The 14,603-nt window shown below is 47.2% G+C and overlaps 1 protein-coding gene and 1 pseudogene across 1 annotated transcript in view; both read left to right on the top strand.

The window, feature by feature from the left end:
* Acoxl (acyl-CoA oxidase like) overlaps positions 1 to 14,603 on the top strand; it is a 238,241-nt gene that overhangs the window by 196,833 nt on the left and 26,805 nt on the right. Inside the window, exon 15 of the mRNA XM_041670171.1 lies at positions 724 to 794. Coding sequence (XP_041526105.1) covers positions 724 to 794 — 71 coding nt within the window. The remainder of the gene's footprint in view (positions 1 to 723; positions 795 to 14,603) is intronic.
* Positions 4,531 to 4,682, top strand: LOC121460589 (annotated as a pseudogene).

Here is a 14,603-nt window from a genome sequence, read left to right as displayed (position 1 = left end):
AGACATCTTTAAAAGTGAAATAATATAGTCAAAACCATGTGCAAGGAAGAAAGTCTGTGTCTCTGTGTTTAGTTAGATTAAAAAATGGTACTCACATGGCAGACTTTGATGAGAGACTGGCCATGGGTGTAGAGAAGAGGGGGTTCCTTTATGGAAACTGTAACGTGCACAGAAACATTCAGAATAATTTAAGTACCCATTAGAGCATTTTTGTAAACCATCTTGTGATTCCCTTAACCATTCTGTCAAACAAATTGGTTGAGGAAAGATGGTTAAATACACTCGGGGAGTCTGGGACTTACTTGGGTCAACGTTTGGGGCCATGTCATGTTTCCGCCACACAGTGAACTAATGCATGGAAATCACTGTGGAAGAGCATGGCTGAAAGCTGACATCAAAGATACCAAGGCAGAGTTTGGATTCCCTTCATGAAGTCACCGGAGTAGGAACAGAGTGTGGTCTCTCAGGGTGGCTCATGCCGTGGCTGAACCCAAGACTTTCTGGTGGTTTCCCTGGAGGCTGGCTGACTCTAGTGGCCTTGTGACCATGGGAAAGTCTCTGCACACAGATGCCAGCCCATGCAGTGGACAGGCAGGGAACTCTGTGTCCCTAAGCTGGCATGGCTATCATGCCATTTGTTTCTGCCATAGCCACGAGGCTATGGCACAGATGTGCTGGCAGTCCCCAGGGAGGTCACTCACCTTTCTCTCTCTTCCCTTCCAGTTGCACTAGAGCAGTTTGCGCTGGCCGTGAGGCGCTGTCCGGACAGGGAGGACCAGGCCTTGCTAATGAAGGTAGGTTATCAGATAAGTCCTTATTGCCTTAAAGCCTCCTCGCATTCTGATTGCCCAAAGGAGAGTTCCGTGTTTCACAAGCGGGAGTAGATTTATCATCTCTGAATTTTGTGCTCCAGAGGGATATGCTTGTCAGTGGCTGGCGGGAGGGTGGCTGGGTAATGAGCACAACCACCGTCTGTAGAACACAGAAGTGACAGGAAAGTGGGTGTCGACGACTTGCAGGAGCTGACGTGATTCTCTGCGGGTTTGGTTGGTTTTATTTAAACTTATCTGACAGTCTCGATTCTTGTAGCAGATTTATGAGACTTGGCCAAATTCCATGTCTCCGACTATATTTTTAATTAAGACAAAGGATCCCACACCTTCCCAGTTGGCCTCGTCTTCCCTTTCGCCATCAGAGGGAACGCCACACAAATTAGACCTCTCGTGTCAACCACCGAGACAGTCAACTCATGTCATGGGCTCTTTGTCCTTAAGTCAAAACAAACTCCCCTTCTTCTCAGCAACAATCACTTTATTTCCTCCCAGACGGCACGGACAGAGGTGAGGTATAACCTATATTTAGGCTGCGCATCTAGGAGATCCCGAAGAGTTCAGGCAAGCAGCCTGCGGATTTTAGTAAAACTGGAGGGGAGAGCAGCTCATCAGGGTAGAGGCGTACACGCATTTCCACTGATGACTAAGCCTCCTGTTTTCACCTAGCAATGTACAGACTGACCTTGAACACCAGTGTTTCCATGATGTCATTTCCATTCTGTGCCACCAGGAAACCGTATGTACCAGGAGTTGCATTTCTTTACCTAAATACAGACCCTTTACCAGGTGTCTTCAGACTTGAGAAATGGGTGGGAAAAAAAAATAGGATGTCACTCTAAGGGATTTTCAACTCATTTGCCTAAGGTGTGATATTTTCGGTCTGTCTATTTTTTGTTTAAAAATAAAACTTTCAGTGATGTTTATTTTATAATAAAGAAGGGCTGCTGATTCCAAGTGTTGGGTTGGTATGGGAGACCTGGTTCATCTGAGTCCAGGATGACTTGGCACAACAGATCCAGACACTTAAGCTCTCTTGCTGGTCTCAGGTCTTCCACACTGGTTTTATTCCCTGCCCTGAGCTCCATCCCTTAGCCTGTTCGTTCAAGTACAGGTTGGCTTCCTGTGATCTTGAGGCAGCCTTGGGTTGTAGACACTCCCTTGTTTTGGGGTTTTTTGTTTGTTTGTTTGTTTCTTGAGACAGGGTTTCTCTATAGCTTTGCAGCCTGTCCTGGAACTAGCGCTTGTAGACCAGGCTGGCCTCGAACTCACAGAGATCCACTTGCCTCTGCCTCCCGAGTTCTGGGACTAAAGGCGTGAGCCACCACCGCCCGGGGACACTCACCTTTTAACCAGCGTCATTCACTGTTCACACAGAGAGTCTCTGCCGTCTTCTTCCATCCTGTCTGCCATCTTCTCCCATCTGCTCTTTGACACCTCTTCTCACCTGGTCACTCGACCCTTCTTCAGGGGGAGAAGCTCCCGGGCTCCCCTCCATCCCGCTCCACGAGTCTCTCCGGGAACTTATGTGGGAATCGCAGAGGTGTGTGGGTTAGAGAACTGAGCACTAAGCTCAGGAGCCCACACCATCAGACCCACTTCTAATTATCCTGCCGGTTACAGGTCCGCGCCCCTCTCTAGATTTCTTCTGGTCTCAGACAAGTAGGTGAAAGCAGCAAATTGAAGGCCCCTCCTCCCAAACTGTCACCTGTTGCTTTTCATGCCGGCCTGGCTTCTCTAGTCCACTTGGTTAGAAACAAACATTTAGATGTGGGATAAAAATCAGGCTTTCTCAAGATGCTCTGGAATGTGGGTGCCTCTCTATGTTTGTGTCTTCCCTGGTGGCTTTTCAGCCTGTATGACCACAATAACTGAGAGATCATCTGTGGTGTTTTTACAGCATCTTCAAGATATTTGAGCAGGCCTCATCAAAGGAGTTTTACTGAACAAAATTATGTGCTCAGTTCATATCTACCAAAACTACTTTGTGACTTTTTCTTCAAGAGATTGAGGTTTCTTTCATGTCACCTATGAGAGGCCACTATGTGGGTGTGACAGGAATGGGTAGGATTTTTTGTGGATATGTGTAAAAAAACAGTAGGTCGTTTTGAACATACTTGATCAGCTGTCCAGTGTGTGTTCACACTAGCGTACTTTGGAGTTTATCTGTAGTAAATTTCATGTGTGTGTGTGCGTGCGTGTGTGTGTGTGTGTGTGTATAGCTGAGAATTTCAACAATGTATTTTGACCTTATTCATCTCGATCTCTCAATTCTTCTCCAATCTGCCCCCCCCTTCTATACCCACCTTACTTTATGTCCCCCATTAAAATCCATCAAGTCCAATTTGTGCTGCCCAAATATTCCTAGAAGTGTGACCTAATACTGAAATGTGGGCAGCCTATGAGGGGCTCCGTGTTTAGAAAAGCAACTAATTTTCCTCCCCCAGCAGCTCTCAGTTGCTCCCCTCTCCCTGCTGGGATTTTGTCTGGGTGTGCACAGGTCTTTTGCGTGCTGTCACAGTCACTGGGAGTTCATATGCACAGCTGTCCTCCTGTGCCCAGAAGACACTGTTTGGTTGTAGTCACCCTCTCTCTGGTTCTTACAATCTTTCCATAGCCTCTGCTACAATGATCTCTGAGCCATGAAAAGAGGAAGTGCGGTATAGATGTTCCATTCAGGGCTGAACCTTCCAAAGTCTCTGCACCTTGGCCAGTTGTGGGTCTATGTTAATCACCATCTATCTATGTGTAATAAAAAGTGAAATAGAAACTTCTCTGATGAAGGTTGAGGATTCATTGATCTATGTGTAATGATAAGTCATTAGGAGTCAAATTAATAATACATCCATTTAGCAGAATAATAATAATAGATTTTCAGCTACTGCCCGTGACCTGTGTAACCATAGTCCCTAGGCCCATTATCAGGCCAAGTACGGTTTCAATTTATGGAACAGAGATTAAATCCAATCAGAAAGTAGTTGGTTACTTCTATAATGTTCCTGCCACTGTTAAGTCATAAGACATGTCTTACCAAGCTAATCATCACGGTAGCTCACAAGATTCACAGCTAGATAGCATTAATGGTTACTTTCCTGCTCTGATAGTGTGCATAGAACCTTTCAGAATGATAAAATCTATCCAGTAGGGATACAGCTTCCATGTTAGTACCAGCTTGAATTCTCCATATTTATATTCATTGATGTGGTTGTGTCTTTAGCAATAGGTCTTACTGTCAAGTTCTGGAGTTGACCAAGAGTATTGGAGATAGCCTATAATATTTGAGGTCTGTGGAATCTCACTGGCCAACAACTCCAAAATAAGTAGCCAACTCCTGGCACTGGGCTTTTCATTTGTAAGATAGTGTATCTAGTACAGACATTGTTAACCAATTTTAGAGTAATTCTATTTTAACTCATTTTATTAACATATGTGTATGCATGTATGAATACACACACATTCGCACACATATATGTATGTATATGTATTTTGATAAAGCTTCTAGAGTAGGTTTCTATATGAGTTCTTTGAAAGGTCCCTAGTGTTATATATCCCTCTCCACACTCCCTCTTCTATCCTGCCCTCTCTTCTACCACCCCAATTTAACACTTCATATTTATTATTCCCTTTTATAAATTTCAAAATTCTACTTCACCTCATGAAAATTTGTTGAAGGCCAAAAGCAACAACAACAAAGCCATAAATGTTTACTTGTTGGGGGAAACTGTGGCCAAGAAGGTGATGTTCCCAGGGTAATGCTCATTCACTGTACCTGGGATCTTCTGAGCCTTCTAATTTCCCCCAAATTTGGGAAACTTGACTGTATGATATGTGGTAGTGGAGTGGTGCACTTTCAACATAAAGCCCCCCCATACACATACCACACACACACACACACACACACACACACACGTGTGTGTGGGGGGGAGGTTGGACCAATGATGGTATGATGTTACTACTTTTCCATGCAATTTGTTGATTCCTACTGTCAAGCATTACTGAAGCTAGAGGACAGGTATGTAACTGGAGGTTTCTCTCCTGCCCTCCAGTTCCCAAATAAACTCAGGTTTATATTAATTATAAAAGTTTGGCCGATAGCACAGGCTTACTACTAGCTAGCTCTTACGTTTAAATTAACCCATTTCTATTATTCTATATTTTACCACAAGGCTCATGGCTTGTTATGTCACATCTTGCTTCTCTGGTAGCTGCTGGTGTTTCCCTTGACTCTGCCTTCTTTCTCCCTATGCCCATTTGGATTTCCCACCTAGCTATATCTGCCGTGCCATAGGCCAAAGGGGCTTCTTTATTAACCAGTGGTAATAAAACATATTCACAGCATGCAGAAGGGCATCCCACTTCACAGGTACTTTAGTCTAACCTGTGAAAGTTACATGGAGCTCTGAGAAGATAGTAAAAGTTGAGCACAGAGAAACATATAGCTATGCCAGATTCAAATTCCCCTGGAAGAATCAGAAGTGGTTGGTGGGACTCCAGATGGTCAAAGCCAGAGCCTCTGCCCATGATCAGGATAAGCAAGCAGGGAGGGGAAGTCAAGACCTCTGGATCCTTTAGCTGCTCCCTGGCATAGCCAGTGATAAGAGGACCTACAGAAAAGCCCCGCTCCCAGTGCCCCCTCCCCACAATACCATAAGAGCACATACAGGAATCCAAGCTTTGATGGACACAAGACACAACTGTGCTGGCTTGGGGTTCTGTCCTCCTGGTTTGTCAGTCACATCCTCTTCTGTCCTATCAGATGTGTAAGGAATTCCACCACACGCCAGAACATGAAGGGACAGCTGTTCAGTCTAGTACACGACAGTCCAAATGCAGATTGTCACTGTGGGATCAATCAGGCCTCCATTCTCCTGTTAACTAGCTGTGTGTCAGCATCCTCTCCCTCCTGCTTCTTCTGATCACACACAAATGCTCTGGCACACCAGGAAGTTTCTCACCCGTGGGAGAGGAGAGTGACCCTGTGACTCCCATATGCCAAGTAGGATCAAGGCCAGTGTGATTTGACTGGGGCTCTTCCTACCACTTCAGCCTTGAAAGGGCTGGGAATGAGGCCCTGAGTGGAGAGATGGAGGTGAGGGGCTTGTGGCCTTTCCCCAGCACTGCTGGAGCAGAGAAGATACCTAGATTCTACAAACCACTTACTTGTCCTCGCTGTTGCTAGATTGCCTCCTCCTGCTTCCCTGTCTCTTCATCAGTTTGGGGTCTTGACTACATTAGTCCTTCCAGGTCATGGTGGTCGCCATCCTAGAAAGCTGCCTACTCCTGGCTGTACCGACCACTCCCTGAGGCTCCCCCAGCTCACACTGAGCAAGTCTATACTCATCCCAGTCCCCTCTTTAGGCTCCTGTCACAATCTTCCCCTCCAATGGCCTCAAAATGATGATATGGTAGATGGCTTTTCTCTATCCTGAAGCTGTCACCAGGCCCCGTATGACCCCGTGCACACCCTGCCGATGTTTGGTTGGACATGGTTATAGCCTATGATGCCAAACATGCATCAGAGAGAATCCATTCGGCCCTCCCCACTGCTCTCTCTCCTTCAGCCTCTGTCAAGGTGACTCAGGTGCCCCATGTCCTACATCTCATTTTCTAGATTCATTTCTGTGCCTAAGTCCACCCCACCTTTGGAAAAGGATGATTGCAGAATCTGTCATCCAAACCTGGATTTTTTATTTTTTGCAAGTAAAAGGGAAATTTAGCTTAGATGACAATCATAAGCCATGTCTGACCTAGACAAACAGGGCATCTGGGCCCTCCTCTTCCTCAGTCAAGCTCAAAATCCCTCCCTGCTATGGTTTAAACCTAAAATGTCACCTACAGACTAATGTTTGAAACCCTTGTCCCCCAGGTAAAGGCACTATTCAGGAAGTAAGACTCAGCTGGTGAATTTGAGGGAGTGGCTTTAATGGTTATAGCCTGGCTCCTGGTTTCCTGTGATTTAAGCAGGCACCACCACCCTCTCCCACTGCCATGAATGCGGCCACGCTTCCCCGCCACTATGAGCTGAAACCCTTGAAAGCCACAAGGCATTTCCTCTCTCTGGTTGCTTCTGGTAGGTATTTTGGTCCCAGCAGCGTGTAGGTAACTCATACCTTCTCTCAACCAAACAGTTTGGTCCCAGCAGCGTGTAGGTAACGCATACCCTCTCTCAATCAATCAAACAGTTCTACTTTCCCCTCCAGCTTCTCTCTCAGTGCTTGTGAAGACTCTTTGGTTCCTGTTCCCACCAGGTTTGTCCTGACACTTTTAGAACCTACGCCTCCATGCTGGATGACCGACTGTCAGTCTCTCGGTGACATCTGTACTTGGACCATCATGCCCTAATCTGACATTTACCCCTCCTCACCTTGTTCTGGCACCTGTGAAGTTCCTGACACACCTGATAGGCAGTATTTGTTTTCCATCTGGGAAATCAGGAGCCTCCCTGGGACTAAAACCTCTCAAGGCCACTTCCAGACCTCCAGGCCTCCCTTGGATAAGCTGGAAAAATAAGTAGGATGCTCATGGGATAGTGGCCCTTCTCGGGAGCTGCCACTGCTCCCCAGTTCAGGAGGCAAAAGGTAGTGCTACCCTTGAAGCAAGGCAGTAGAGCTTCCCTGGCCGGCAAGGTGCGGTGAATGCCCAGAATGTTTCCCATGTTCAACCTTCCAACTTGGGCCCAACTCACTTTGCCTGACTAAGTAAGACCTTGGCTAGAACAGTGATGACAGACATTTCTGTAAATAGAACCTGACATCACAACCCATGGCCCATAGAAAAAAGTAAAAAGAACGAAGCTGCCTTTGAAAATAAGAAAATAAAGCAACAGGCAGCCAGTGAGGCCTGCTTATCACGGAGCCTTGCACTTCTGCTCCCAAATTGCTGACCTTTGGTAAGGGCTGCCCATGAACTGGCAACCATGACAGGGAGGGGAGCTGTCTCCTGGTGGGATGGTGATCCTTTGCCTTGAGGAGACATGACAAACATCTCTCCTGTTTCCCATTCACCTGGCACCATATGCAGGGCCCCTGAGGATGATGGGCATAGCTTCCAGGTAAGAGACCCAGGCTGAGCAAATTCACAGAAATAACGGTGAGTTGGCAGGGTCAAATGCTTCTGGAAGCTTCCTCAGCATCATACCTTAACCCACAAGGCATTAGTGCTGGCCCAGGTGCAGAGGAACTTGGGCAGATGTGGGAAGAGGGCCTCCCTCTGACGCATTCTTTTGCCACCAAGTCCGGCCAGATGCAACTGTTTTTCCCATCTATCCATGTTCTAAGAAACCAGAGACCCCGGAGCCTTTCTTCAAACCAGACATCGCCTAGCGGCAGACACCACCTGGCCCTTCAGCCTTCCACATTTACCAAGTCAACCTCTTCCAGAAGCAGGCACTTTTCTCCTAGCCTGATGGAATCCTGTCAGGAATGAGGGCTTTCACTGGGAACACAATGCCAGTGCCTTTGCTTGGAAAGGGCTGTGCTGAGGAGAAAGGAAATTTTCCACATGACGGCTTCGCTGCTCGGCACCCCTCCCAAAAGCTCAGAAGCACCCAACAAGCTGACTGTCCAGTGTTTCTTAAACTGTCATTGTCACAAAGATTCTTTCCGCTTCACTTCTCGCCAAGGTCCCCATCCCCCCACACTGCCTAACCAGGGAGAAGTGACTGAGCCATTCAGCATCCAGCACGGGGCACAGCGCTGAACGTCCACACAGGTGCCCTTTGTGTCCCTTTGTGCTCAGAGGTGACCTTTGGTTCCCAAAGGGTACTCATCAGGGCAACTAACCCTCTGAGCAGAGCATTCACTGGGGACTGTCCCGCCCTTACGGGCTTCTGGCAAGCATCAATTTGTGCCTGTCGAGTGGGCGGGGTGGGTTTTTCCCTCTTTCCTGCTCTCTAACTGCTCTCTCTTCCTTTTCTCAACGTGTGTAGGAGGTAGCCAGTTTAGGCCAAACCTAGCAGCCAATGGTTACTCGCAAACACCTCTTCTCAGGCACCCGTGCTTTCTTCTGCAGGTGGCCCCTTTTCAGCCCCCAGGACCCCATCTCAGCTCTGTGCCTTTGAGACTGTGTCTAGTCTCTGATCGGCAAAGCTTTCTCTCTGCCTCTCAAGCGGGGGCCCTTTAGGGGGTGTCACACAGAATACATGCCCAAGGCACCAGTCAGTCATCTGGGGTTGCTCATGGGATTGAGCCTCCCACACAGGAAGAAAGGGGCTCTCATCGGGGGCTTGACTGCAATTTCCAAATCCAGTCCAGGGTGAATCGTACCAGTCCATATTCTGACTCCCGTCGGTGCCAATGACGTCACAGTGTCAGGGACTGTGATGGTGGAGTGCTGCCTTCAGCCACTGTTCTGTCCCCAGGCTCTTCTCTACTCCTTGCAATCAAGGGCCACATAGAGGGGAGTGCACATGATCGCAGCAGTCCCTTAGGACTTCCTTAGAAGGTTATTCAACAAAAGTGGCTTGAGTTCCCATCATGTGGCTGGTAAGGTTTAGTGTCTGGCTCCTTTGCGATATTTTGTCTGCAGGCTTGTGCCTCTCAGAAGGAACACAGATACTGGTGATGTAGAAATCAGAAATAAATGGTTTTCTCTCCTTCCCATCTCTCTATGACCCTGGAAGGTCCCATTCATCACACCTAGGGGGCTTCTCACACATGGTTGTGACAAAGCTCTTCACGGCTGTGCTTAAACCGCATCTCCAAATCAGTGGGGGTACTCATCCCAGTGAAAAGTTAATTTTGGAAGTGACCTCTGGAACAGAGGCCTAACTTTTCAGCTCCCAGGACCTTTAAATTCAAGGAAAGGTGGTGGGATCCTGGACTCCATGGCAGGCAGAGAGGAGTTAGTTATTTTCCGGCTGTTGCGGGTATTTGCTGCAATCCCACTTTTTTTTTTCCTTTGTTTCTTTTTGTTTTTTGAGACAGTGTTTCTCTTTGTAGCAGCCTTTGCTGTCCTGGAACTCCCTCTGTAAACCAGGCTGACCTCAAACTCACAGAGTTCCACCTGCCTCTGCTTCCTAAATGCTGGGATTAAAGGCATAGGCCACCACTGCCCGGCCACAATCCCACTTTTAAAGCATTTGTGAGTACCTGTTATATGACGGGCTCTGCACTAGGCACTGCCGATGCAAATGACAACTACTTTTATATAGCCCTGGGTGACTAGTTAGAGACTTCAGTGTGCCCCAAATATGCAAAAACCATGGAGTAAACTAACCCCTCAGGGGGATATTTGATAATAGGGGACCATTCAGCTAGTCTCCAAGACAACATGGATTTAGGGAGGACTCCTCAGAGGAGGCGACATCAGGGTTAAGTCTCTACATCTCTGCAGGAAATTAAATTTAGCTGGCTGTGTGGGTTCCAGAGTGCTTACCAGTGTTGTTGCCATGACAAGGTATGTTCTGAGTTTTCCATTTATAGAGTAGTTTAAGTGCACTGATGTGTGCCCTAAAGTTGATGCCAGAACAGGAACCCTGACAACGGCCTTGCCAGGGGAGGGTGTCCGAGTATTCCATTTCAACATCTCCACATTTCCCTAACTGACCTCGAGGTGCCTCGAGGTAGCAATTAGTTCTCCTTCAGGCCAGGAAGACCTGGTTTTCTCGAGTGGATATCTAGACAGGAGTCCTGAAAGGGAATCAAATGGGAGTGGCCATGAATAGTCACCGTAGAATTGTTCTGAAAGTTTGGTCTCTAAGCCAGAAGCCACGAGAAGAGGAGGAGGGTGTCTCTTGACTTATAACAAGGGTCTGCTCTGCTGTGGGACTCTCCACTTCAGCTGACCCCTCACAGAGCTCTCTGCTTAGGAGCAAAGGGCCAACGCCATTCTGCTGTGAACAGCACGAAGATCCGGCTGTGTGTGCTTCATCACCCAGGGGAACACCGGCACGCAGATGACAGCAGCTGTGGGGCCATCCCGCCAGTTCTTTCCCTCGACACTTTTTTGTCGCACCGCTAAATCAATAGCTAAGCAGAAAGGCAGCTAGGTGGCAGAGATCCTCATGTTTGGAAATGCAGTGAGCCCTTCCTCCAAGCATGGCAGGCTCAGCTCTCTGGGGACCTGCCCTAGCATGCCAGGCACAGGGCCTGTGACGAGGTAGGCCTCCTAGCGTACTCTGTCCCCCCATTTCCTCTATGCACAGCTGTACGGAGCAGATTTCATTTCAAGTTGCAATTCTAGAAGACAGGGCACGAGGGGAAGCGATCACTTGGGACACAAATTGAGAAGCGTTTGATGGAAATCACACACAGGAAGCTGAGAGGAGCATTTGGCACTGAGAGACAGGTTAATGTCATCAGGGAAGAGAGTCTAGCTGGTGTTTGCCATTTCATCAGTAAAATGGGGATCAGGATCTGAAGTGCACAGGGAGCTCCCCTCTGCACCTGCTCCCTCCGAGGGTGGGTGGAGACAGCCATCAGTGGGTTTCTGTGTTGCTGCTGTGCATGCAGCCTAGCAGACAGTCACATCGTCGCCCTGTGTCTAGAAGAACACACGTTTCCCAGAAGAAAGCTATAAGGGGACACCAAAGCTACCGTTATGGGAAAAGTCGCACTGGTGGCTGACGAGGCGGCAAACCCCAGCACCTGCTTGCCACCTGCCACATCTGCACCCTGAGTAATAACGGGATTTATTGAGAGTTCGTGACTTCTGCTCTCTACACTCGATGAACTAACTCTTCCTTCTGTCCTTACTAAATTTTAGTGGCTTGCTTCTGGTTAGGTGTCCATTAAAGAAAAAGAAATAAAACTACCCACCAGAATACCAATTATAGCATGCGGTGGGAAGGAGGAGGGACTCATTAGCAGGCAGGGAGAAAGGAGAAGAGGGAGGAAGGGAGGGACAGAGGAAGGAAAGAAAGTGGGTTGTTTCTACACTAAAATATCAGGGAAAAGTAGTCCACATGAAGGCTAAGCAATTGCTGTCCCTCTCAGTCTCCTGGTGCAGTCTTTCCAACTTTGACAAGGTCTTTCTACATTTTTTGGTCCCTTCTGGACTGTCAGAGATTGGACAGGGACAAGACAACTTGCATTCTGAAGCCTCAGCTGGATGGGAAGGACAACTAAGCACAGCCCCCCCCCCACACACACACACAGCTGTCTGATTAATAGATGACACCCAAAAGGGCTCTCACAGAGCAGAAAGCAATGAATGCCACGACTAGGAGCAATTATGGGAACAAGACTAGCCTGCCTTTCAAAGTAAAAGACCCAGGTTGTATGAAGAGTCAGACTTCCTCATGCCCATCATTTCTTATAATGTAAGAAGTCACTTAAAAGAGACATCAGGAGACAAACCAGCTGGGAGAGCTGACCCAGGGCGTAGCATGTGTAGAGTCCTCTGGGCTCTCGGGAAGCTTCATATTCCAGAACTGTTGAAAATAAAGCAGAAAAATAACTCAAAATCTGGAACAGGCTACTGTACACTGCAGAAGCAGCATGAGGAAGAGCAAGCAGAGGGGGAGGAGGGAGAGGAGGAAGAAGAAGAGGCACTGCTTACTAAAGGTCCAAGGAGGCAGTCTACAAAGACAGTAACCGGGACTTTGGTTCTAGAAGCCAGTGCAGTAAGGCAAGAAGCAGAAAAATACAAACTGTATCCTTTTGGACAAGAGAAGAAGAAAAGCAAGTGTTGACATACATATGGCATGCTTGCTTATCTGTTTAAAAAGTACTAGCAGGTGTGTCCAACTGGCAGCCACATGCTGTATGTACCTGGGATGGCCATAACGTACCCAACACAAAAATGGTACACTTACTTAAAAGTTTATGGGTTTTTGGTTTCCTATGGTATGGTATGGTATGATATGGTATGGTATGGTATATAGATATATGATAGATGGATAGATTGCACTCTTGTCAACTATAAGCTTTGCTGCTCTGTGGATGGCAATGTTGTGTCATGGTGTCAGACAGTCAGACTCACCTGCAAGGTGTTTCAAAACAAGACACAAGGGGAGAAAAACAAGAAAGAAAGAAATTAATTGTTGGAACTAAAAACTGAGTCCTTCAAAGTTATGGATACAAGGTCAACATGAAAATACTGATAATATTTTGAATACTAGTAATGAATACCTGAACACTGAATTTCTAAGTACATTTTAAATGTACAGTATACTAAAGTGCACACACACACACACACACACGTCTAGTGATAAATCTACCAAAATGTATGGGGCTTTAATGTTTTGGACTGATTAAAATGCTAATGAATCAAATCAAAGTAGGTCCATACAAATGGAGAGAATCATCAACTAGAAGCCTCTACACAGTAAACATTTAAGTTCTTTTTATCGTGATATACGGGTTTAACATAATTCTTATTGAAGGATCTCTTAGTGCTGGGAACAGAATCATCCTGAAAATTTTAAGTGATGTCAAGTACCTAGAAAAGGCTGACAGACCTTGAAAAGCAAATGAAGGGGAGGCATCAGTCAAAACTGTTCCAATCATTGTAATTAGAGAAATCAAAACTACATTGTTGGTAGATGCGTGCACACACAACTCAGTGGCTCGTGCCAGGGACTGCAGAAACATGAAACATGTACACAAATAGGACCACCTGGTTTGCTGAAATGGCAACAGCAAACCCAACAGCCTCTCCCCCAAATGGTGCTACGGTAATTGGGCACTCATAGACCCAAGAGGATGAACAAGAAGCCAAAGACGGTGGAGAATCGGAAATGGCAATAAGTTTGATTCTGGAGTAAAACACTTCAGGAAAGGAGCCTGACTGAGCTGAGCGTTTATCCACAAGTCTCCAGCTTTGATGTATGCTTTTCAGTCAATGTGTAGATCAGATTTCTGTGGCTATAACAAATAACCCAAGTAAGTAACTTATATAGAGAGAAGACTAGTGGCTACAGTGGTGCAGGTCCATCATCCAAAAGCTGGGGTATACATACTCAGTGGTAGGACACTGGCCTATAATGCATGAGGCCCTCAGTTTGATCCCCAGTGCCACAAAATGAATGGGGATAAAAGAGACTAAAGCTCTGTTTTGGCTTATGGTTCCAAAGGTTTTGGTCCAGGATTGGGTGTGTGCCCTGCTTTGCGGTGCCTGCTTTGGGAAACTGGGTAACAGAGCAAAGCCTTTCATCTCTGTGCTAAGATGCTGGATGGACAGAAGAGCCCCGCTACCCAGTATGCCGAGGGTACTTGCCAGTGACTAGAAGACGTGCCACCGTGCCTTGCCTCTTAAAGGTTTCAAGTTGAAGACGAAGCCTCTAAGATGAAGGCTTTTGAGAGACATTTAAGATCCAGGCTGTCACAGTCAGCTTGCACAGCAGGTTATGTGGGAGCCCCTGGGGGTGTAGCCCAGCCTGCATGGCTAGCTTGCTGGATTTGCTCCTTCCTGCAAATGCGGCAAACTCTACAAGGTGGAGAGTGTGTCTGCAGCCACAAGCCAGCTGTGTGACACCAGGACTGGAGAACTCTCTCCCTGTCATCCCTACTTGGTGCTTAGACACAACAGGGTTCGGGTCTCCTGCTGTCCAGAACATTCACTGGGTCAGAAAACATGGCCCCTGTCTCCTCCTGAGCTTTCTCTCTTCTCGCTTCATGTTTGTTGATTTCGCTTTCTGTGCTGTTCGTTTTCTGTCTTCTGGAGACCAGGATACATCTGTGTCCAGGCCTCTCAGAAAGGCAGACAGCAGGCTGCTCTGGGGGCTGTCCCTGCCTTTTGTCAACTCCTGTGTGTTTGATCAACCATGACACCAGCATGTGGCCCATGCTGAAGAGAAATCCTCTCTACCTCAGCACATGGTGTTAGAGAGAG

Source organism: Microtus oregoni, unplaced genomic scaffold (genome assembly GCF_018167655.1).
Source record: "Microtus oregoni isolate MIOR12 unplaced genomic scaffold, Mior012 000020F_ref0000438, whole genome shotgun sequence".
In the NCBI taxonomy this organism is placed as follows: Eukaryota; Metazoa; Chordata; class Mammalia; order Rodentia; family Cricetidae; genus Microtus; species Microtus oregoni.
Note: the sequence above shows the minus strand (reverse complement) of the source record. Positions and strands in the feature narration are given on the sequence as shown.